At 37.2% G+C, this 23,810-nt stretch overlaps 1 protein-coding gene and 1 long non-coding RNA gene across 3 annotated transcripts in view; one reads left to right on the forward strand and one right to left on the reverse strand.

Annotated features, from left to right (window-relative positions):
• Positions 1–23,669, reverse strand: part of CARS1 (cysteinyl-tRNA synthetase 1) — a 36,485-nt gene extending 12,816 nt beyond the window's left edge. Inside the window, exons 1-17 of one of the 2 annotated variants that reach the window (XM_075754946.1) lie at positions 23,587–23,647; positions 17,516–17,761; positions 14,567–14,658; positions 13,655–13,743; positions 13,247–13,343; positions 12,700–12,798; positions 11,565–11,714; positions 10,191–10,331; positions 9,592–9,680; positions 8,272–8,393; positions 6,331–6,443; positions 5,652–5,780; positions 5,308–5,437; positions 4,881–4,984; positions 3,762–3,859; positions 2,096–2,285; positions 1,528–1,596 (exon numbers count right to left, since the gene is read on the reverse strand). In XM_075754946.1, coding sequence (XP_075611061.1) covers positions 1,528–1,596; positions 2,096–2,285; positions 3,762–3,859; positions 4,881–4,984; positions 5,308–5,437; positions 5,652–5,780; positions 6,331–6,443; positions 8,272–8,393; positions 9,592–9,680; positions 10,191–10,331; positions 11,565–11,714; positions 12,700–12,798; positions 13,247–13,343; positions 13,655–13,743; positions 14,567–14,658; positions 17,516–17,761; positions 23,587–23,611 — 1,983 coding nt within the window. In that variant the 5' untranslated portion in view covers positions 23,612–23,647. Of the gene's footprint in view, positions 1–1,527; positions 1,597–2,095; positions 2,286–3,761; positions 3,860–4,880; positions 4,985–5,307; positions 5,438–5,651; positions 5,781–6,330; positions 6,444–8,271; positions 8,394–9,591; positions 9,681–10,190; positions 10,332–11,564; positions 11,715–12,699; positions 12,799–13,246; positions 13,344–13,654; positions 13,744–14,566; positions 14,659–17,515; positions 17,762–23,586 lie in introns of both variants that reach the window. The other variant, XM_075754945.1, reaches the window with a different exon arrangement.
• Positions 1,555–5,760, forward strand: LOC142602089 (uncharacterized). The gene is made up of 3 exons (XR_012835762.1): positions 1,555–1,647; positions 2,633–2,771; positions 5,629–5,760. It is a non-coding gene; the product is annotated as an uncharacterized LOC142602089 (long non-coding RNA).
• Positions 23,670–23,810: the final 141 nt, after the last annotated feature.

Here is a 23,810-nt window from a genome sequence, read left to right on the forward strand (position 1 = left end):
TTCTGAAGAGGATTATGCCTTTTTGGGAGATAATGACTCTATTGGTTCCTTCATCTCCAATTTAGATGAACGATAGGCCTGATCCACAGCCTTTTGTAGTTAATAAGAAGTTTTCCAACCTTGAATAGTCACCTGGTAATTTTTGCTAAGAAAAATAAGTAACTGTATGGAAGATTGAAAGAGGTAGAATATTCAATGGAACAGCCAAAACATTTGTGGTATTATGCATCTTTATACTATAATGCTTAAAACCAGTAATGTGATAAAAAAAGAAGTTTCTTTCTGCAAAAAAACCTGTGTGTAACAGGTATTACCACAAGATTCTTTCTGCATAAGCTTCTTCTGACGCTACTACCCTTGGCAACATCACTTTAAAGGAGTGAAAGGGTTCAGCTTCTTGTTCCAAGCTATTGCCAATCCTTCCATAAAGCACATCGGTTGTAAACATAGCGTGAATGAAGTGCTAAATACAAATTTAATTTTCATTTTCCCTACAAAGGTAAGTGTTAAGGTGCTCCCTTTCTTCTGAAATTCAAACACTGAGCTAAATTAAAATTCACCATTGATGGGTTTTGGTATGGAATACTGAGCATCTTCCCTATTATCCTTGTTATGTCATTACTGGAGATTTTCACAGCACAGTAATGTAAATATTTGCATGGGCAATTATCAGATGAGTGTTCATTCACATTCTTCAACCACAAGCAATCTTTCCTCTTCCTTTGATGAATAAAAAGCTTGGCTTTTTTGTTATACCACAAATGTTTTAATTATCCCTTCTAAGAAGGAACAGAAAAACATATGATCACACCTTTGCGTGCAGAAAAATACGTGAAAAACAGCACCAATTTGTCCATGTCAAATTTTCCACATGAACCAAAAGAGCAAAGTTAATAGCTTTCATATGAAGTTATTTCTCCTGCCTGCACCACAGAACATTACTGTTATTACACGGCCCATCAGCACTTTAATCAGGTATCTTCCAAGTATTTCCACAAAAATTCTGCATCACTATGGAACTGCTGGGTGACCAAAGCAAAACAGCCTTCAAAAGCCAGATAAAAACTGTGGCTACAAATGAGATCAGAAAAAAGAGATTGAAATGCGGATAAAACTCCAGCTGCCTCTAGGCTGGTTTTTGGTGTACCACAAGGAAGTTTAATCAGTATAATTATATTTCTGAAACTACTTAACATACAAATACTTGTAATGAGTCTTTAGACTGTAGCATGTGCTGTCTGTAGTTAACATGTGGTTTCTTAAACAGACTCGTCATTCAGAAGACAAGATAATTCTTTTTCTGGTTGCTATACAATTTGTCTGTCATTAAGTCAAACAAACCTATAAAAAAACCCCAACTGTCATAAAAGAAAAATCCTGCTTCCTAAGCCAGTTAATTACTTCAGATTAAAATGGTAAAAGCAGAAAGAATGTAATTCAGCTACATATCAGTAATCACTTTATCTAATCTAAAGCTTTCAAAGGACACAGAGTAATTTTGTATAGTGTACTTTGTCCTTCACTTACATTTATGTTTTGACTGTTCCCTCCAACAGGAAAACCAATTGCATCATCACTTTCTATGGCACCAAAAATCTGGTCAAGGGAAAAAAAAAAAGAAGAAGAAAAAAGATGGTCAAGTCACAGGTATGTGAAAACTAAGCAAAAGCACATGTACTAGGGTTTTGAAACCACCTAGTTCTCATTTAACCCACAATTCACTGCTCTAATAAGATGATGCTTTGTATTTTAATTGATACAGCATACTAAACATTGGCTTTCAGATTTAGCTTTAAAGCTGTCAGATTTGACATTCTGACTTCATAATTTTTCTACTAATTGTCCTTGCATGTATTAGGGGCTCTCCAGTATTCAACAAAACATTAGCTGAAATTATAATGTAACATAAAGGTGACTCCAAATTATTCCTGCTGCAGCACACACTGCAATTCATGGTTGTTTTGGTTGGGGTGTGTGTGGAAGATCTCTAGTTTCTTACAAGATCTAAACAAAGACTGTACAGATCCCTACATGAAAAATACAACAGTTATAATTGCACAGTGCAATAGCAACATTACTACTTGCTATTACATACCTTTAGCATTTGAGTGAGATAGGAACTGATGTTTTCTAAGAGAAGCCTGTTTGGCATTTGTCTGGAGGATTTCTTTGCAGCAATATAGGAGTTACTCTGGCTGATTAACGAACGCATTTCTTCTAAGACAGAGCGAGTGTCAATATTGTCACACAGTGCTTCATGAATTGCTGCCTTCTTGTCGTAAAAACTAAGAAGAAAAAAGGTTTTTTTACTATTGATGTCAAAAGTATCTGCAACCTACTCTGAAGAACTTCTATTAGAAGAGTAAGGGGACCTAAGACTGAGATAAACTTTTTGTTGGTCATAGTTTATATTTGAAGGAAAAAGATAAGCGAGCTAAAGGCATTACCACAATGCTGCTGTTTTGCTGCTATGGACAAAGGCAGGCAGGATAATCTAATTGGCAACAACTATCCAAACAAATTACATCTAACACTTCTTCAGCAACTGACCTTTTCATACTAGTTTTTAAAAGCAGTATAAATTTCTTATTTAGTACCTTCTTGTGCTTACTTTTTTTTTTTTTTTTTACAGCATTGCTGTCCTGTACCTAGGTACCAGCCAAGTACTCTGTTTACTATCTTTCCAGAGAGGAGCACCAATTTGGAAGTTAACTTACCACAAAGTGAAGTGTTATGAAGCTGTTACAAGCAGATACAAGGAATAAATTCATGTAAGCCTTTGTAATGTTCATGAATAGGCATAATAAGTTATACAGTATATTAAGTACCATTTCATCACACAAGGGGTACTACTGTTTCAAACAACATACTTTTTCCAGAGAAAAGAGAATGAGAAGTGGTAGAGAAAGGAGACAAAACTAAAATATCCATGAAGCATATCTTCTGTCCCTCCCACTCCTTTCTCCCTTTCTTTTGACCTATTACTTATTATCTTCACCCTTTTTTAAAAAAACAGGTTATCTCTACCAACCTCAAGTTGAAGATGAAATTTTCAGAGGACATCACTAAACAGAAGCATCTGCACTTGGTCTTTCAATAGTCAACATCTCTGTGCACAACAGTGAACTGAACTAGGAACAATCTTAGTACTGCAACATAAGATGCTTCTATTTTAAATTTAACTCATAATAGAAGTCATATGGGAAGCTGTTCATGTTACAAACAATAATGTAGTTTTGCTATAAAAGTGAAAGACTGCAATAGTGATATCACTGTCTCAATAACACATTTTCAAACATTGGCACTCCGATCTTTTGTGCTTTTAGTCAGATCATTTAACTTCTGTTTACCTCAGTTTGTTCACTGCACTTTGAAATGTGTAAATACTATTTTTCCAGTTGTAACCACAGTGAATTATCAGTCACTTCTCAGACAAGGACAGTATTTCAAGTAGTGAAGAAAATGACAGCTATCTAACAAAAAAGTTCTCTTTCCCTTCACCAACAGGGTGATGAGGCATGGCAGTATAGTGAACAGAAACAAAAGGGAAATTAACAAATTCATCTATACTTTATAAAGCTGTTGCAAGATTAAATTCACTAGCTTGTACAGAGTTGGAGTACTCAGTGGAAATGCTACAGACTTATAAATATGACTATATACATAGCAAATCATTTTGGAAGGAAAAAAATAAACATGTAGATACACAATGGCTACATGTGTAGCCATTCTTCACACAAAAGTAGGAATGCTCCACTCACTTTTTGTTCAGCTCTGCTTCCTGATTTTCCCATTTCTGAAACTGGCCTGTCACATCGGTGGGAGCTCGAAGAATATCCTTCACATTTAAAAAGAACTCCTATAAAAGAAGAATATAGCTAAAATCAGTTTACATTAGACACAATCAATATTTACTACAAAAAGGCATTATTTCTTAATTAGTCTTCCAAAGTTTATGGTTTCAACACTGTTTTAGCTAGGATCTACTGAATGTCTGTCCAAACAAGGAAACCCACACATTTTGTATAACTCTGTAAATCACAGTTAGACTGTAATTCAGTTCTATCTCTCAGCTCTGCCACTGCATGATACACTATGATACTCTAACACGAAGCTGCTCAAATACAATACCATTTTAAAAAAGTTTAGGCAAGAGTTCTTACGGCAGATTTTTAAGTGTGTTGCTAGCAATGGAAGCTGAAGAATAAAAATGGCTTTATAGCGAGGGCCTATTTTATGTGGGCATCCAGCTTGGCAAAAAGTCATTTTCACTTATTCTGTGGCCCAGACCAAACATTTTACATAAAAAGCAGAGTGGCTTCAGCTGGAGAGACTAAGATCAACAATTTGAAAATGCTGTACAGCCTCCTTGGGGGGATGTGGGTTTAAATCACATCTCCAAACCAAGCAGAGAAAAGAACTATGTCTGACCCCTCACATATGCCCACAAGGCATAGAGGCAAACGCTCTATTTACGTGGTGAGGAGACAAGGTAGGAATGACACTCCCTCTTCCCCTTTGGCTATATTTGTGTAAAGTCTGATCTGGTAGACGTGTTATGAGAGTGTCGGTTGGACTGAGTCCTATAAGCAAGCTGAACTGAGAAACTAATCTTGTGTGTAAGCGCCACACTGCTCAGAGATGTCAAAACTTGGAGAAAGTACCCAGCTGCAGATAAATGTAGCTGTCTGTGGAATTTACATGACTTGAATGTTCAATGGTAGCTAAACAAATACTATGACTTTCCACCTGATGAATTCAGAAGGCAGACTCAGTCTGCGGATATGACCTATATATTATATCCTTAGGTTCTATTCCTTGAAACATATACGACAAGACAAAGCTTAGAGAGCTGGAGAAGGAACAGAAAGCTTACTCACATTCATAAACTTCTCATACTGAATAGCTGACTCCATGGTATTATTTGAATAATCCAGTGTATCCTTCCAAGAGTGCATGAGGAAAGCCAACCGTAACTGTCGTGCTATTAGGAGTTTCAAAATAAACAAGGAAAATAATCATAATCTAAATCATTTTTATGGCCTCCAATACTGCAGTGGCTAAGAACATAATTTTTAATATACTTACTATCAATACATCTACCAAAAAAAGCAAGAACACTATTATCCATACAGATAATACTGACAAGGAACCCAAGAACAAGGAAGCTGTTCTAAAGTTAGTGAAGAAGACAGACACCTGAAGGTAGCTGTTTTTGGAAACTCTATTATGTGCCTGAATAACAAAATTACCACAGTCACCACTCAAAGTGCATCAAAAGCATTCAAATTCTAAAGTAATTTTTACCTGTATGTTTCTTCAGTGCATCTTTTATGGTAATGAAATTCTTCAAAGATTTGGACATTTTACAGCCAGCAATTGTTAAGTGGCCAGTATGCAGAAAATAACGAACCCAGTGATCGTTTTCAAAGTATGCCTGCAGCAAAAACAAAAAACCCCGAAGACCCAACTTTGTTTACATACATACCATGAAGTAGGATAATTTAACAATAAAATCCTAAGAACAAAAAGTTATGCTTATACAAAACACACATAAAGTTTTAAAATTTAATTGATGGATTTCTGTAAGTTCCAGTCAAAGCAAAGCATGTCACTTTTTCACTGCAGAAACTGAAGGTCAGTTCATTCACCTCAGACTGTGCCAGTTCATTGTCATGGTGGGGAAATCGGAGATCAAACCCTCCTCCGTGAATATCCATCGACTCTCCTAGAATGGATCCAGCCATTGCGGAACATTCAATGTGCCAGCCTGGACGACCCTGTTAAGAAAAAGACATTACTTGGGTATACTTAACTGTCTTCCTCTCCTGCCTATATATCATTCCCTCTTTGGTCTGCCCCTAAGCAGTTACACACCTGAGGAAATGAGATACAGTGTTACCAAGAAAAAAAGATTCTCAGTCTCAGCTTCATAAAAGTATACCGTTGGATTTAAAGATCAAACATGGCATATGCATCTGTCATGTTTTGATTATCCTGCTTATTATTCTTTTTAAAATTAGATTAATATTTTTGATGATAAGGAAAAAAAAAGGATATAGAAATTACTGCAGATAAAGCCTGTAGATAAATAGAGGACAAATAACCAGTAACAGCCATCATGAGCCTGAGTGTAGACTTCTGTTTAAAAGGTATCAAACAGATTGATACACATTCTAAATTATTAAATGAACATAGCAACAGAATCTATGATTGAATATGAGATCCCCATAATCTATACGTTATTAATATGAGGTGAGGCAAAGTATTTGTGTAACATGCTACTGAATAACGTGTAGAAGATCTAAATCCTGATTATAATATCCTTACCTTTCCCCATGGAGAATCCCATGAGGGCTCTCCTGGCTTGGATGATTTCCACAAAGCAAAATCATTTGGAGAATGCTTCTCACTTAAGCGATCAGCTGAGATGCTCAGGTCACCTTTCAAAAGAGAAAATGTAAAATATATACATTTTATTTAAACACCAGCATTATTGGTTTTTCTCCTTGCTTTACCTCACATCAAGTGAATTTAAAAAAAAAGAAAAAAGAAAAGAAAAACACTCTGCCCTCAAATTTTCTCATAATTAACCTTGATAATCCTTTGGGGTTTTTATTAATGTTTGGTTGGCAACAAGTATCAGCTGCACTGCTTTGTAAGTTTTCACATGAGATTCATCTACATTCTCTCTGCAGGCACAACTCCAATATTGCAGTTACAGAAAAAGAAAAATAGAAACAAAGCACCTATACTCATAGACAAGTAAGACCGCAGAATCAATTCACTCCCAAGTTAGAGGGATCCAAATTAAGACTAAGATTGTCTTAATCTGCACACACAACATGATCACAGGATATTTCTTCCACCCCTAATCTCAGTTGCTGCACAGAATGGCTGGTAGTTGTTCAACAGCTAAATTTACTGTTTTGTTACTATCACATGCATTATGCATTATTTGCTGTTAGCTCCTTATGATTATTTAAGTGGTAGTTTCATTATAACATCTTTAAAACACAAGGAACTTGTAGTTAACAATACCACCTACCACATAAGAATGCAAGACACATTAAAGACAAAATTGTCAAGGTTAAACTTGTCAACTAATTTTGATGTACAGGTTGAGATATCTGCAATCTCAATTGTTTAGAATATCTAACATTATGCACTTTAAATATAAAAAGATTATGCTTTTATTTACATTAAGTGCAACTTTCAAAGCTTAGCATTTCTGCTGCCTGTAATAGTAAAAATTACATTATCTGTCAGGGTAAGGACAATCATCACAAATGACCCAAGCAGCTAAGCTCACAAGCTCAATGTATATGCACTCTTGGTTAGTTACATTAATCACTCAGCATCAGTTCCTATTTCTGAAAGGTCACAACAAATCAACAAAAGTGACTGAGTACGTGGTTAAAACGACACATTCATGTTACCACAGAGATGGTGGTTTAAGCTAGCACCTTTTATTTCACATAGAAGACTTCAGCTATAAGGGCTTGAATTAAGAAGAAGAAAAAAAAAATCATTTTAAGCTGCACCTCTCAGATATTGCTAGTTTCACCTAGTACGAGTGCCCTAATTTCACCGAGTATGAGTGTTATATAAAAATCTTTTAATATTCTTCTGATAGAATTTGTGGATGATTTGCTACTAAAACTGTACAACCTTAGAGGCAGATAACTAATGAGTCTGGCTTATTGAGCATTTTAAGCTACTCTTCTGCTATGGCTTGACTCAAAAAAAAAAAAATCCGTATTTGGATTAAATTCAACACAACAAGTTTTACAAAGTAAAAAGTTCTCAGTATGAAAGAGGAACCCAAATATTTGTCACAAAATAACCACAGCCAGATGTGGAAAGCTTTCACCTGGCATGTGGAAGACCCAGCTTCAAGTCTTTGCTCCTACTTTGAACCAGATGAACAACCAAGTAACTGGGCTATAGTCAAATGACTGAACTATTCACAATTCTGACCAAAAAAAATCCCAAACAAACAAACTAACAACCAACCACCCAAAAATATCCTGGAATGAATGATGTTTCATTCATATGTTTCTTGGTATTTTCCAATTAAAAACTTTCCTGAAAGTGCTAGCTCAAGCTGCAAAACTTTGGAAAAGAAATCTATTTGTAAAGGAAGTGCAGCAGGTAAACCATTCAACTCTGACAGCAACTTTGATCCAAATGTCAGTGAAATCACTTGAAGAGATCAACACATCATCAGTTTCTTCAGCAACTTAAGCAAATGTTATTTCCCCTTTTTACCTTCACCCTCTTGAAGAGCTTTTTGATCACCTACAGCTTCAGGAACCAACTTAGCATAGGAGTGTTTTTCACTGCAATCAAACTTCATAGTATCAAAGTATACAGATCCATTGGACACATATCTGAAATGTTAAAGATCATTATTGAGCTAACTTTCTACCAAGACTTAACTGAATTTTATCCCAAAAATCACTGTCTTAAAGTTAAAAGTTCTCTAGAGTGAAACCATATACCGTATGGTACTGTTCAGTATTGTAAAGATGACTTAGGTGAGCCTAAGTTTTAAGGCCTTCCCATAAAGACTTCAGACAAATCATTGAAAGTCATAATAAAATTGATCAAAGGGAAAAGAAATAACATCTTTTGTTAAACCCTTAAGAGATGAGACATCAGATAACAGTCCCAACAGAAGAAATATCTACAATACTTCTGGTCCCTTTTAATATTTCGCAATAATATAATGTGAATCATGTTTGTTTCACAGTCCATTTTGTCCTCCTTCACTTTGCTAATTTTCTCCCACTACAGACATAAGAAAAATTCTGACACAAGGTAAGTCCATAATAAAAACTCAGACACAAAGGTAAGTTTCAGGACCACCTGGAATGCTAACAATTCAGTGCAAACAATTTTGAACTGTCCCCCTTTTTTGTTTTTTAAGGAAAAGCTTAAAATGTAGGTTTAAAGGAAGAACATGCAAGAGAAATTATGGTAGTCTGAACCACAGGTTTCCTTTTTACATAATAAAAATATATCCATGTCGAAAAATTGAGGCTATAAACAGAAAGAGAACCAAAAATTCCAGATGGGAATCTATCATGATACTTAGGAATTTCTAGAGTATTAACTTGATTTTCACAAATATTAGACAATGGAAGAAAAACAGTTCATGATTATTTTTTTTAAACTTATGTTATTTACAACTGATTTCTAGCTATCTACTCAGGCACCCATTTTTGAAACCTCTTGCTGCAGGCCAGGAGTCAAACACAGTTCAAGTGAATAGGACTTTGACTGTTTATTTTAATGAACGAGGATTTCACCCCAGACATTTAATAATCTGACTTCTCTCTGTGTAAGACATCATAAGAAGTATAGAATAGCACATTTTTATCAGGTCTGTTATCAGAAATAACATATCAGAAATAACAGGTCTTTTGCAGAGGAAGCTGAAGTTTCTTTATTTGATGAAACACTAGTTTTGGAAAAGACTGCTATTGCATATGAAAACAGAGAAAACAGTTCACAAGTGTTGAAAGGAATCATTCTAGCTCTGATACAGTATAAGTGCACAACAAAAGCATCCAGTAGCAAACTTACCCATAACCATTATCCACAATCTTTTTCACAAAATCTACAATTTCTGGCACATATTCACTAACCCGTGTTAAAACATCTGGAGGTAAAACCTACAGACAAAAAGTAGAATTTTATATTTTATATAGATACGTATAAATATTTATACATATACAAATATGCACTAAATATATATATATATAAAACATTGGTTAAAAATTGGCTCAAAAGCAAGTGACAATAGAATCTGTGACTCCTATTTCAAGCTTTCTGCCCTGAAACAATGTGCTGTGGCCGTTTTTTCCTCAGCCTTTAAGGCAACCTTAACAACAAACTACTGCAGGAGATGTCAGCTCACCAAGGGGAAGGGAGATGGAGGGCATATGTCAAACTTGATCACCAGTTAACTGGCTCTGGTAACATGCACAAAGGATTTAAGATTGTTGGGATGGAAACAGAACAGGTGCTAATTTAACAGCTACCCATTCACATTAAAGGAAATACTTTATCAGTAAGGTTGAAATAGGAGGTTTCTGAAAGCTATTAAGGAAAAAAATTGTATTCTGGGTATTATGAGGCACAGCACATACACATTTAAAACAGGAAACAGTTTGTTTACTTACATTGAGCGCTTCCATATCTTTATGAAATTCCCCTTCCCAGAATTTAGGGAGTTTTGAGAATATGGAATTGTCAGTCACCTGACTGCCAAATTTTGTGTCCAACCAGTCAGACAGCAAATCTTTGGCTTCTTCCAACAGTATCTATAAAACAATAATTGTAAGTGCCACAGATCGAAGACTTGCCATGTTTAAACTCTGCAAAAGGTCTTACTCTGAATAGAGAGGTTTGCTTAAGGAAAAAGACACTTGGCTATGAATACAGAGTAATTCATGATTCTACTAGATTTATATCATATTGCCCTTCATAAATATGGATGGAAACAAACAGAGTAAGGAAGATAAACTCGTAAGTGATATCTGTTTTGATATCAATCACTTAAATAGGCATGTGGAATTTATGCTGTAAACACCAGATGGGACCTGCTGTAATATCACATCATCTGTGCCCCCCATTACTATTGGATAATCCTAACAGAAGCCTTACTGTGCACATTGCTAAAAAAAGTGTTTGAAAGACTAATTTGAACATCAGCAAGGATACATTTCAGTCTTGTATTAAAAGGTAAGATTTCTTTACAATAGGATATATCCCAGAAGGTGTGATTGCTTAGATTTTAGTTGTTTTTAAAATTCTGTTAGGTCAGTATACACTTTTATAAAGGCACTAGATATTAGAATGATGGAGGTTTTTTTTTTAAAGATAATTTAGAGAGAGCGTCTTCTCAAGAAGGGAACACATAACCTATGCTTCCTACAGTAATTATCACAAATATCCGAAAGCAATAAAAGATGAAAGTGGAAACCAATTACTAAAAGACAGTAGTTATATTGACTGACTTGGCTACTGAGACAGTACCAAAGTCCAATAAAGTCAGCAGGATTATTGTCACTAAATGTAATGGTCTTTGGATGAAAATTATCCTGAGCTTAATTTATTGGGATGCATTTTTTTCTCTGATGAGAGGCGGAAACATTTGTGTAGAAAACTGCCACTAGTACTGGAATGTCATAAATGCATGTTCAATTTATACTGAAACTAATTCATCAAGACAAAAAAGTCAAAGACAAAGTCTAAATATATGCAAGAGAAAAATCCCCACTGGAAAGGTAAAAATAGCCAAGTAATTATCACAGTGGGAGAAAAAAAAAAAAGTCATTGATAAAAACAGCATCCAAAAACCTATATAATTGAATTCAAGGATCAAATTTTCTGTATTGAATGCAATGTACTAAAAAGTCCTCAGGCCCACCATTCCACATTTTATGAATAAAAACTTCCATAACATTTCAGGGAATTTCTACAAGCTAAATATTATTTTTAAACCCCCTAACAATTATAAGCCAAATATAATTTAAAAAGGAGCTCAGATGAACCTCATGACATCTGTTGATCTCTTCTGCAGGGAGTTTTGCTTGCACAGCTTCTTGTAGAGGGTCAAAGGCAGACCTCACCGCATTTTGAATTCTTTCCAACATTTGTTTTTTGTCTGGATCTGTTGTCTCATTTAATTTAACTGAAAAGAGCTACGATTAAAAAAAAAAAATTAGAAAGCAACTTGCAGCACAGTAGCACTATGTTCCATACACAGTATATTATCTTAGCCACATAGTACCTTGCTAGTGATGAATAATACATTATGGCACATAAAAAGCTTTGATATCAGTGAAACATACTCCTCATCAGAAATAAAGGTGAAGTCAAAAGAATTTAGTTCAGATCCAAATTCAGTTTTTCAGAAAGACTTTATAAATACATCATCATTACTGTTGAGTAATTTTCACTTTTTATGCTGTTGATCACCTTAATTGCACAGCTGATTATCACAAATCTGAAAAGGAGAAGCTTTAATGTGAAACACAGAGAGATTAAATGCTATGCTTAAAGAGTACGTCAGGTAATGATAGTTGGGCAAAATTTCCAGGCCTCCTATTCCCAGGCCTGTATTCAATTAATTAGACTGATAATCTCTTTGTGATTTGTAGTTCTTAAAATGACTAGGGAATCACCTTCCCCCATCTTTAGTCCAGCACACACAATTTATTTAATCCCAAAAGCTTTGGAGAGTTTTTGCTCTTTCCAAGGCCATCAATGGTACAAAAGAGAAGTCCCACAAGCTTTAAAAGACTGTGGACATACCACCGTTTAAAAACTATTTTAAAGGGTTATTTTTAAAGTTTGAATTCTAACACAGAAACATCCAAATGCTTTTTGATCTTTTTCCCCAGTACCCCAACAACAATATACATGCACTCACAAACAGGTTCTATGGACATAAAAATCAGGCATGTCTTTTACACTGATAGTTCTTGTCAATTCTAAAACAATGGAAAAATCAAAGTGATGTGCAGTTCCAATAGCATTTCTAATTTGTGTAGTACCAATTCAACAGAATAACAGAAACAAATAGAAAGTTTAAGGACATAACAAAGTCAAAGGCATTTTTAGATGATCTGCTACATCATTGAGCAAGAAACTATGACATTAGCAGGGATTAAGTACCACACCCACCTCTGAGGCAGTTTTAACATCTTCGAGTAGCTGAGTTGGTGCTGATTTGTTCTCCTTATATCGTTCAAAAAGGTAATTTTGTCTTGCTCTCTTGATGATCTACAAAGCAGAAACATGAAAATATTTTTATGAAGCAACACATAGTTATAGAAAGTGCAACTAAAATCTAACTCTATTACATAACAAAGGCTTTTCAGAATCCCTATAAATTTAACAAGCTACGAGAATTACATGCAGTAATAGAAAATAAACATACCATACACAGTTAATCAGCTATCTTAACAGAGTTAATTAGGTATCTCAACAATAGGCAAATAAAATGTTATCTTTGTAAAACGCTTAGTCTTCATTATTTATGACAACAGTCATTTATATACATGAATACCAGCTTTGCTACAAAACTGAGAAAAATCAATGACTTTGTGTACAAAATGTATGTCTAAGTTAATAAGATTTATCTTGGCTTATCAAATGGAAATTACATATGACTTTCTAACTTCCATGCTCAAAGTACATTATTTCAGATTGCAATTTAAAAAGACCTTACCTTATCATCAATATCTGTAATATTCATACAATAGAAAATGTCATATTTAAAATAATCCCTCAAGATTCTTCTCAGGATATCAAATGAGATGTATGACCTAAAACCGTAAAAGATATAGGGGTGTTTTTAGTGAACACCTCAAGTCTATTTCTATTCTATGCACAAAATACTTTAATCTCAGAGTCAATAATCTTACAGCAGCTTTAATTTTCCCTCATCTACCAGTAAGTTTTTAATCACACAATGACATAATATTATAACAGGCTTTTAATCTTAAATCTTAAGTCCCGAGTCTAATAAGACTATTTTCTAGTAATACATTTATCTAAATAAAGTACCTTTTTCTGTTAATCCTTTGCGTACAATAGGCACTATTATTACGTATTTCAAAATAAGGAACTGCAGTACCTGGCATGTCCCATGTGAGAAGCATCATAAACTGTTGGACCACAGCAATACCACAACACCTTTTTTCCATTCTGAGGCTGAAATATTTCCTTAATTGAAAGGGAAGGTACAGTGATTAGAAGAAACTGAAGACATGATCTCAGGCCAGTAACACCACATTTGGAGATTAGAACGTGAAAACATGGATTATAATTCAAAAAAAAAAAAGAGAATAGTTATTCTACTCCCAGTTTTACCGTAAGAAAAGATCACCACTAGCTTTATCATGTGAGATAACTGGGTGTGGCTGTTTATGATACCTGCACTCTTATCAATCAAGATATCAGATTACAAAAATCTGGATTAGGCAGGGCATTATTCAAACTGTGTTTTTAAAAGGGAAGATCAGGCTTTCTTTTGCATTGAAAAAGGTTACAGAGTATAATCATTTCACACATACTTGGATACTACATCCCGTATAACATTAGTATTCTTAATATTTCCTGTCTTTCCCAAAGGACCTTCAAACAAGACCACAAGAAGTTTTACCAGTTTATATTACAGTAATAAAATTGGTGAGACTTCTTTTTACACAGACAACACCTAAAGAAACTGTGATTTTATTTTGTTTGCGTTGGCTATACTTATGTATATTATAGTTGAACCCCTTGCTATTTTGCATGATGATAACTTGCAGTTGTGAACTATATATTATGCAATATAAACATACATACACACACTTGTAGTATATGTATATTTATAGTGTATATTGTAACGACTGACACAGCATCTTTGGCAAGTGCTTGTTAACATTCCACAAAATACAACCCAGAAACCTGCCTATTGATAGAGTAAACATTTAAGAATCAAACATTTAATGACTTCTCTATTTGTGTTTCTATGGAAATCTCCACTTTTCTTTCATTTAGTCACCTTATTGCGAGTCAGGCTGTTGTAGAGGCAGAGCCTAGAATGTTTTGTCCCTTCAGGGGGAGACCAGGGGGGCTGAACACGCTTGCCTTTACCTACAGGAAAAAATAGATTAAAGAGAACTGAAAAGACACTCTCCACAAATAGATTTGCAGTATAACATTTTCTTCTTATCACATCATTAACTTATTTCAAAATTTAAAAAAAACCCACATAATTAGGCAAAGCAGCTCCAATCCTAGTAATCCAACTACTTTTGTTAGAGCTTCCTACAAAGCCACTAAAACCAAAGTAAATTATTTCAATCTAGTTTATTTTCTACTCTCTTGACTTGCCATTCCTATTAACTTTTGATCCGAGCAACAGGAAGGAAGAGAGTATAAAAGTGAGACCATGCAATTCAGTTAAAGCATTAACAAGAGCTTTGAAATTTAATGAATGATTAATAGTGTTATGGCAGTCCTGGGTTTTCTGCAATGCCACTGTTTTTACTGTGACAGCGTATCACAGATCCCATACAGAATTTGCAAAAAATCTCCAGAGACCAGAGTTAGTCTCTAGAGCCAATATTGACAGAGAGTGTGTACTCAGGGTGAGAGGCAAGGGAGACTGGAAGGTTTAAAAAAAACCTCAGCTTTTTATCATACATTGTTGCTATGTTCACAAGGCATTTTTGAACACATTCATTTATCACAAATATGCTCCGATTCAGCAAGAGGCTAAATTTTGCCATTAAAGAAAGTAGATAAAACCCAGGGTAGTATTAGTGACAATAATCTTGCATTTATTTTCAATGCTTAAGAAGCAACAGGATTGTTAAACTCATGGTTTTTTTCAAACAAAAGTAAGAGTATGTCATCTGTCGAAGAGTTGCAGTTTGCTATGCACAGGGCTGCTTACAGCTGTAATGATGTTACACTAATTATTGTATTAACTATTAATGAAAGCAAACCAGGAAATTAAAAAATACAGCAAGGTTGCCAGCTTAATACACACAGCACTGTCTTCAGGAATTCTGATGGTATGCATTTTAACTGCAATTAAAATACTTTACAAACTATTTTTTGACAACAAAATAGCCTTTCTGATCCTGTGTCTCAGAGCGCTCTTGATTAACTGTTTCCCCAACATCTTCGTATGAATGTTTTGCCTGAAAACCTTCAAGTAATGTAAACATTCACAGTATAACAAATTTAATTCTTCCTCATCTTTCTTTTTTTAATAACTGCCTAAATAAGAAAAGAAAATTTTAACTGTAATACTCTATCTCACAAATGGACTCCATTTAATCTCCATGTTACAGATCCACATAAATATGTGTTTATTCTAAACATTTCATTGTGTTCCTGAACAGAATATCTCAAGCTCAAGAGCAGCCTATCCATAACACAGACCATATACCAAGGCATGGATTTGTTTACTCTTTGATTCACAAAGATTACACTAGCATGCTTAATTGCGGCTAACATTTCCCTCAGGGAAGGAAGCCTGTGTGGGTTAGTCTAATAAAAGATACATCTGTAAAGCTTTCTTTACTTAGAACCACACTAAACATAAGAAAAAACCCAGATACTGCACCCTAAAGTTCTCAGGTTGCAAGTTAGGTGTCACGTTATATTCACTACATGGACGCCAAGGGCAAAGTAAAAGGCATACTGTTTAGTCTGTTCAAATACCTCTCTGCCAGCTGTAGTCTTCCCCGTGGTTGGACTGAAGTTCATTTGCTCTAATCCACCCCTGGAGCCCTCTGGTACACCCAAAAAACCACCAATAAATATCCAAAGTCTAAGAACTGTGGCAGACTCATGTGTTGTTTTCATAGTGAACACTGCAGAACACCATTTCAGGACTTCTGATATGTATGCACAGATCGTGAATATAACTAGACATAACCCTTCAGAAATAGAGACTTAACACCAAAGATTTCATGGACAGGAAAACAGAAACCTTTTCTGTTATTGCTCCACTGTGATCCATGAAAGGCTGCAGACAAATTGTGGTTAGTGGCATTAAATCTGCTATCAGAGCCAGTGGTACAGCTGAGATCCCTTCACTGCTGAAAGGAAACCAATAACCAGCACAAACGCATGCAGGCACACACATATACAGGGTCTACTCACAGCAGTCTGATTTTAACTGCTGGTCTGCTAGGAACTGAGAACACACATGATGAGAGGTTGTGCGAAGATGGCATTGGAGTAGTATTAGTCAACAACCATCAGTAAAAATGACAGACATTATGCATTCATTTGTAGGTATTGCAAGCACTATACAACAGCTCTGTGTTATTATTATTAATGATTTCATGACTCCCTGAGCAAGGATCTCACTATAAGGCAATTAAATTAGACTAGCTCATTGGAAAACAACTCAGGAGAGTGATGCAGCTCCCAAAAAATGCCAGCACCCATGCTTACACAATGACCTAGATTAACCAGTTAGTATTTCCTCAAATCATCAGCAATGCCTAAATTACCAGGGTTAAACATTGTTTTTGAAATTCAGTGTTAATAACAATCATAAGAGGCAGTATTCACTTTATTATGAATTTGTATATTATACAACAACTATTTAGTTACCCTTGCAAGGAAAAAAAAAGTAGACTGAGCAACTCCAGATATTTTACGGAACCAGCCAAACCCCACGTATTCTTTTATAATCCAGTGGCTAGCTTTTTTAAAGAAAATACACATAATCAAATTCTGTACACTGAGGAATGTTAAAAATCAAAGAAATGTGGAAACAGAGCTTTAACATTCAAATAGGTCAAGATTTATCAATTACACAGTAACTGTATGCAAGAAGAATTTCATGACCTTGAATACAAGTTGATATGATAAATTTTAAAGCGTGCAAGAGAGTATGAAAGTGAACTTCTAAGAATTCTCAGCAATAAAACCCAATACAACGCCAGCTAGTCTATAACCTGCCCACCAGTTTCATATTACTCACTTGTTTGAAGTTTACAAGGCTCATTTTTTTCACAGCTGCCATCATAGATTGCTTCTATGTGTCTGTACCACCGGACAACATGGATATACTGGTCCACAGGTGGCCCCGAAAACTTTCTGAATACCTCCACATCTGCATGTGAAAATGTGAACCCCTGGATATAACTACGAGTGCTCAGGTACTCGTTCAAAGCCTTCACCCTGGCTTCCTCTTCACTAATGCTCAGAATAAAACTGTAGCTGGAAGCTGTAAAGAGAGGCACAGGACATTTGGTCAGCATTAAAATAAGAAGGAGATCCCATGACCAAAATATATCCTTATACTGTACATCTCCCCCTCTAAAATTAGCTCTGGCAACTGACAAGAAATTTGAGAAAAATATATTTAATACAAGCTACTGAATAACTATATATTTCCTATTAATAGGATTATGTTCATGCTGTGGTAAGTTTTTTTGAGACATCTTTACAAAAAGTAATAAGGACAAAAGCACAGGTCCTTTTCATGAAGAAATATTATCTACTTGAATATGGAGGAAATTCTTCACACACAGCAAACCTAATCAGTTACTCGTTTCCACACTGCTAAAACATTCATCCAGCAAATATTTAATATGATTGATTTTATACACTGTGGATAGGCTGTGAATATGTCTTCTGAAGTTGAGCATATCCTTAAATCTTTGCAGGACTGGTGCTTGCATGCAAGCTCCCAGCATGATGCTCAGTTACTCTACTTGCTCTAACAACTCAAAACTTAAGCTGTTGCTGTATATTCCCGTACTTCTCCTATGCCACTTTCTCTCCTCAGACATATGAATAATATTTATAATGAGTAAGATTTACACAAATGAACAGAAAGGATATTAGATCATGCTCCTCCCTCACAATTTTTTAATTCCATGATTTATTTAGTATACAGGCAAAGCAGGTTCAATTATGTCTCATCTTTACCAATGCAGGGACACAGAGGAAGCAGCAGAAGGGTTCTGTGACTTGGCAGGGATGCTCACAGCAACAGCAAGCCCTATGCAAGTCAGTGGTACGAAGCACTGTGGAGGTGATGACATCTGGGCTAGCGCTGACATTAGGTAAAACTAATATTCATATTTTCCTATAACAATTCAATGTTTGTAACTCTGTTCCTGTTCAAAGTACTGTATAAACATTAAGTCGATATCCTGCTTACGTAGTCAGCCAAGAAGGTAATTTAAGATGTAGTCAAGGTCACAGTGCAATAGAGGCAGTAGGACACCTGTCCCTGCTCCCAAACCCCGACAGAGACCACTGCCACAAGTGTTGCTTCTTACACTAGTACAAACCTCTTCTGCATGAGTAGTTCCCAAAGCATTGGAGGCGCCCACAGACCAATGCTCTTGGAAATGGAAGCATGAAAGGAGATGGGGGTGCGATGGCAAGGAGAGGATGTGAGGAACAGCAGAATTGTAAAGGTTTTCTAAATATCAGTTAAGACTTTATGAGCAGCTCATTTCCTATGTGGAAATCAATTATTAAAATATTCTACAGGAACTCAGGATGACAAGAAAACGGCAGCTAGATACCAAGTATATTTGTATTTGACTCTTTTGAGTATAAATGAGATATGGTGGCACACCAGCAGAACTAATAAAAAACGTCAGTGATTAAAAAAAAAAGTAAAAAGGTCACAAAAGATACTTAAAATTCATACAGAAAAGCAAAGTCAGATTCATGTAAAGTCTCAATCCTTCTCAAGGGCTATCCCTGTTCAGTACAAATAAGGAAGGAGAAATAAATAATGGTTCATAACTGGACCTTATAGGCTTGCCTTTCCTAGCCGAATGGGATTCAGCTTCAGCTCACACAGTTAATTTTACTGTAAACTTTTCAGGATCCTAAATATTTACTGATGTTTATCATCATAGAACTTCACATGTTTGTACACATGAAATAGTTTGAAGTAGTTATGTTCATTAACTATGGAAACCTAAGACATAAGTCTTCCTTGAATGTGAATTTTGTATCCATGAATCATATGAGGGCGAAGGCCAAAAAAAAAAAAAGCATTATGGGAATGATCTGTGTAGAAATTAAACTATATCTCAAAGAAAAGATCTTTAAAGATCTATTGCAAGGAAAGCAACACTCAATTTGCAAAGTATTATTAGGGTTATTATGACCATTATTCACACACCAGGCTGCTAATGGGAAGCAAGTCAGTGTATCTGAAACAATGTAAGTGCTTTCCAACCACATCTGTAAACCAATCTAGAAGGGAAGTTGCACAAACTTACACACAAACACAACAAAGATGACAGAACTCATACAAGCTAATTTTGGTAAGGAGAGATGGCAAATACTGCCTGTGAATGTCGGTACCAGCTCCGCCCTGATAAGCGGGGCAGCCAAAATTACTTCGAACAATCTCGGCACGCACATTAATACTTGAAATTATAAAGTTTGACGTTACGTCTAGTTGCAAGAGCAACAGTAGACTTGAAAGTGTAATACATCAAAGAAACCAGTTAGCCCAGGGGACCTAACAGGAGGATGTCTTTATGTTGAGACTGATCACTGACTCAAATTCAGCCCAAACTCACATCCATGATGACACAACACAGCAAGTGCAGTACAGCATGAACACACCTAAGCAGCTGTTGACAGGGTTTCTCAGGGCGCAGTGGCAGCTGAGCCACAGCAGTCTCAAGCTCCCAGCAGGCCCACTGTACCAATATGAGTTTCCCATATTGGTTTCACAGCCTGTGCTGAGCTACTCTTCAAACCACGGCAGCTAGCCTAAAGCTAGCACAAGCGTGTTCTACTCTGCTGCAATCAGATGCAGAGATACAAGAAATTTGCTGTGTTTGAGAGAGTGCTGGGTGATCAGCGCCATTCTGAAATACCCCTGAGCTTCATATTTCAGTACATAGAGGACAAAACCATTCTCACTTCTGGCATTCTTGTGAGTAGCTCCAAAGTGGACTGAACTAATAAAACAAAAGCTCTTCTCCTGAACCACAGGGTGCTCTCCTGGCAAAAAAAGAATGACTATGATAACACTGTCTTTTGAAAGGCAGTATACCAGAGGATCATTTCTTTTCAAGCAAGAGAAATTGGCCTAAACTATATTTACTTAAAAGTCTGTTCCAATTTCATTTATATCAGTACTAAAAACAAGAGCAATAAATCCACAGAATATTGTTCTTCTGTGATTTATATCCTGCACCCTCAGTGTCTCACAATGCTTCTAATTCACCACACACTCCCACTGAAATATTTCCTCATACCTCCTAGTGCTTCATTCCCTCTCCCCATACACTTCAGTATCCCCATCCTCTCGTACAGCTCCAACCCATCTTTGTTCAATCTGCAAGAGGCAACCCACTGTTAAATGTAATTAATACCAATTAATGGATTCAAAAACTATTGAGGGAGAAGGGCCAATGGCCACATATAGGTCTAAGCTGCTTTACCCCTACTGCTTTAGGAAACCAGGCTAAGAGACAGCCCTTCTCTCTGACTGCAATTTTTTCCCCCTCCCAAAACAAGAATTACAGTTGCTACTACTCAGTTGCATTAGTAAGTGTCTTCTTGACAACAGAGCTGTTGCATAACACTGAATGTTAACTCATGTGAATGGAATGATCTGTAGACATCAAATCATATCACTCAGGAGCAAATCCATTCAGAAAATAAGCATTGAGCACATGTATTGGAGAGGTAGCAAAATAACCTTGAAAAGTTATAAGAATGTTAACAATGTAACACTCCCCCCCCCCCCCCATTACAATGTTGTTTCAAAGAAATTCCACAATGAGTTCTCATACAATAATTGCCAGTGGGCAATTGGGCGATATAATTGTCACACATTCTTCTTTCCGTGCATGGAGTGCTTCAATGACTACTAAAGGACACTGGGAATTTGTCTGCAAGGCTGCAGCAACACACAACTCAGACATAAGATCACTTCTACATTTTATTTGCACATAAAATACCTTTTGAAGTTTAATCAAGATGTGCAACCCACACAATATCAAATTTGATGGAAATTTTTCACTTTTATTAACTTGAAAATGAAAACCTCTGTTCCTTGAAGATGTTGACAGCAAAATACAGAAAACTCATAAAGTAGGCAGTAAGCTAGCTGACACAAAAACAGGGAGTTAGTTTGCTTCAGGGAAAAAAATAGGTTTTGTGGGCTTCCCTGAACCTGCTAACCTTGTCAGTCATAATTAGATGACAAATGAAATGTTCTGGGATTTCTGCAGAGGCATTCTCTGAGAAGAAATCTTAGATGTTTCTGAATATTTTAAAATGTCATTTCTCTTCCAACTTGGCTTTCACAGATTCAAAACAGCTCATAAAAGATAAGTGTAACATGCCTCATTATTAATATGGCTCCAGATTAGCCGTTTATCATGCCAGCTAGCCACTCTGGTAGCTTTGGAAAGAAGTCCAACTATCTGCTCAGCCAAGATCAATTATCCTTTTCCATAAAAGTGTCAGAAGAACTGAACCAATGTAGCTACCTAATCTATGCAAGACATAGCATACACACAGAGAGACCAAGAGACAAGGGACTTTTCAACACTCACACACAAGGATCAAGAGGCTTTTAGCACAGCAGGGATTTTTAAGACGGGAGTATCCCCCCCAAGGAAGAGCTTGTCAGTCCTATTCACTTCATCCACATGAGTTTGTTTCACTTCCACTTTTCCTGAACTGAAACTAAATGTAACAATCACAACTGACGTAAAAAGCAAATACTATTTGCCCAATAATAAACTTAACTAAAAAGTTTCTCAAAGTGCACCTGAACTGAACTTTGGTGGGGTTTTTCCCCACCAGCTTAACTAAGGTACTGAAAACACATCTGAAAAAGCCAGTCCCTTGACAACAATAAATATTTTGGACTCCCTTACATAGTAACGTTACTTGAGAGGAGCAAATAGTAAAGTAACTTTCAGTAACAAAGAAAAGAGGCAAATCTTTGAATCTATAGATCCTTGACTGGAATGACAGAAATTTCCAACCCCTTACGCACCATAATGGTATTTCATACTTGTATGACTGGTATGCCAAGTTTCCATTTGCTACAGTAGTGCCAAAAATTACAGGACTACCCTGGTCCTCCTTCCATATGGAAGAGCGCAGTATAACCCATCATTAAAACATGACCATGAAAAAAAGTCTGGAAAAGTCAAAAAGTTCAGACATGAGTTCAAGGGAGAACACAGATGACTAGGAAAGGCAGTAAGGGAGACAGAAGCAGACAAAAGAGAGCAGACAATAAGCACACAACTAAGTGGTCTGGCAGCCACCTCACATCTCTTCAAACCCATCAAGCTAGAGAACAGCTGTTTCCAAACTTCAGCACTAAGCAGCTGTGAGTTTTTTCCACAAATCACTATGTGTCATCATTAAGCTTTACATTAGAGGCAAGGCATGACGTGGATCACCTCCCATGGTCTTGCAAGGCACCGGAGGTCCTCCGATCCGTAGGCACCAGTGTGAGAGGTGCAACCAGCACCTATAGATCCACATTTCCTACTACCCCATGCACATACATGCCCAGTCACACGCCACGCTTCAAACTCCTCGCTCCCCATACCCTGAAGTGGCATCAGGAGCTGCTTACGTGTCACCCAGCACTGAGGGACACAGGTAACCTCCCCAGGGACACCCACACAACAACGGGCACAGGGGGCTCATTTCACACGTCGCCTCTGCCCCAGGCGTGTCCTGATGGCTGATAGCCGCCTGCCTCACACCTCAGGTGCCTGCGGCGGCGGGGCTGGCAGCGGGGTCCCCCCGCGACGCACCCCAAGGCCCCGAGGGACGAGCCGAGGAGGTCGCCAGGGTGACATCCCAACGACCCCAGCCGCCATTTCCCTCCCCGACGACTCAGCCGTCGTGACAGGGAGGATGAATCGGCAGGACCCCTCCTGCCCCGCCGCCGCCTGACGTCACGGCGCCCACCTGACACCGTGACAGCGGCGGAGCCGTGACACCAACCCCTGCCGAGCCGTGACAACCACGGAGGACCCCTCGCCGGGCCGGGCCGGGCCTCCGCAACGCCGGTCGCTGACCTACCCTGCTCGGCGGCGGCCGCTGCCATCCTGCTGCCTCCTCCCCTCGCTCGCGAGCTGATGCAACAGCGTGCCCGGAAGCGTCGCCCCGCCCCGCCCCGCCCGCCCCTACGCTACTTCCGACGGGGCGCTCCGCGTCACCACGGCAACGGGGGATCACCGCACCGCCCCCCTCCCGCCTTCCCCCCAAGCGGGCGGCCGTCCCGCGGCCGGGCTCTCCTCAGGAGC

The sequence above is a fragment of the Balearica regulorum genome, chromosome 5 (assembly GCF_011004875.1).
Source record: "Balearica regulorum gibbericeps isolate bBalReg1 chromosome 5, bBalReg1.pri, whole genome shotgun sequence".
In the NCBI taxonomy this organism is placed as follows: Eukaryota; Metazoa; Chordata; class Aves; order Gruiformes; family Gruidae; genus Balearica; species Balearica regulorum.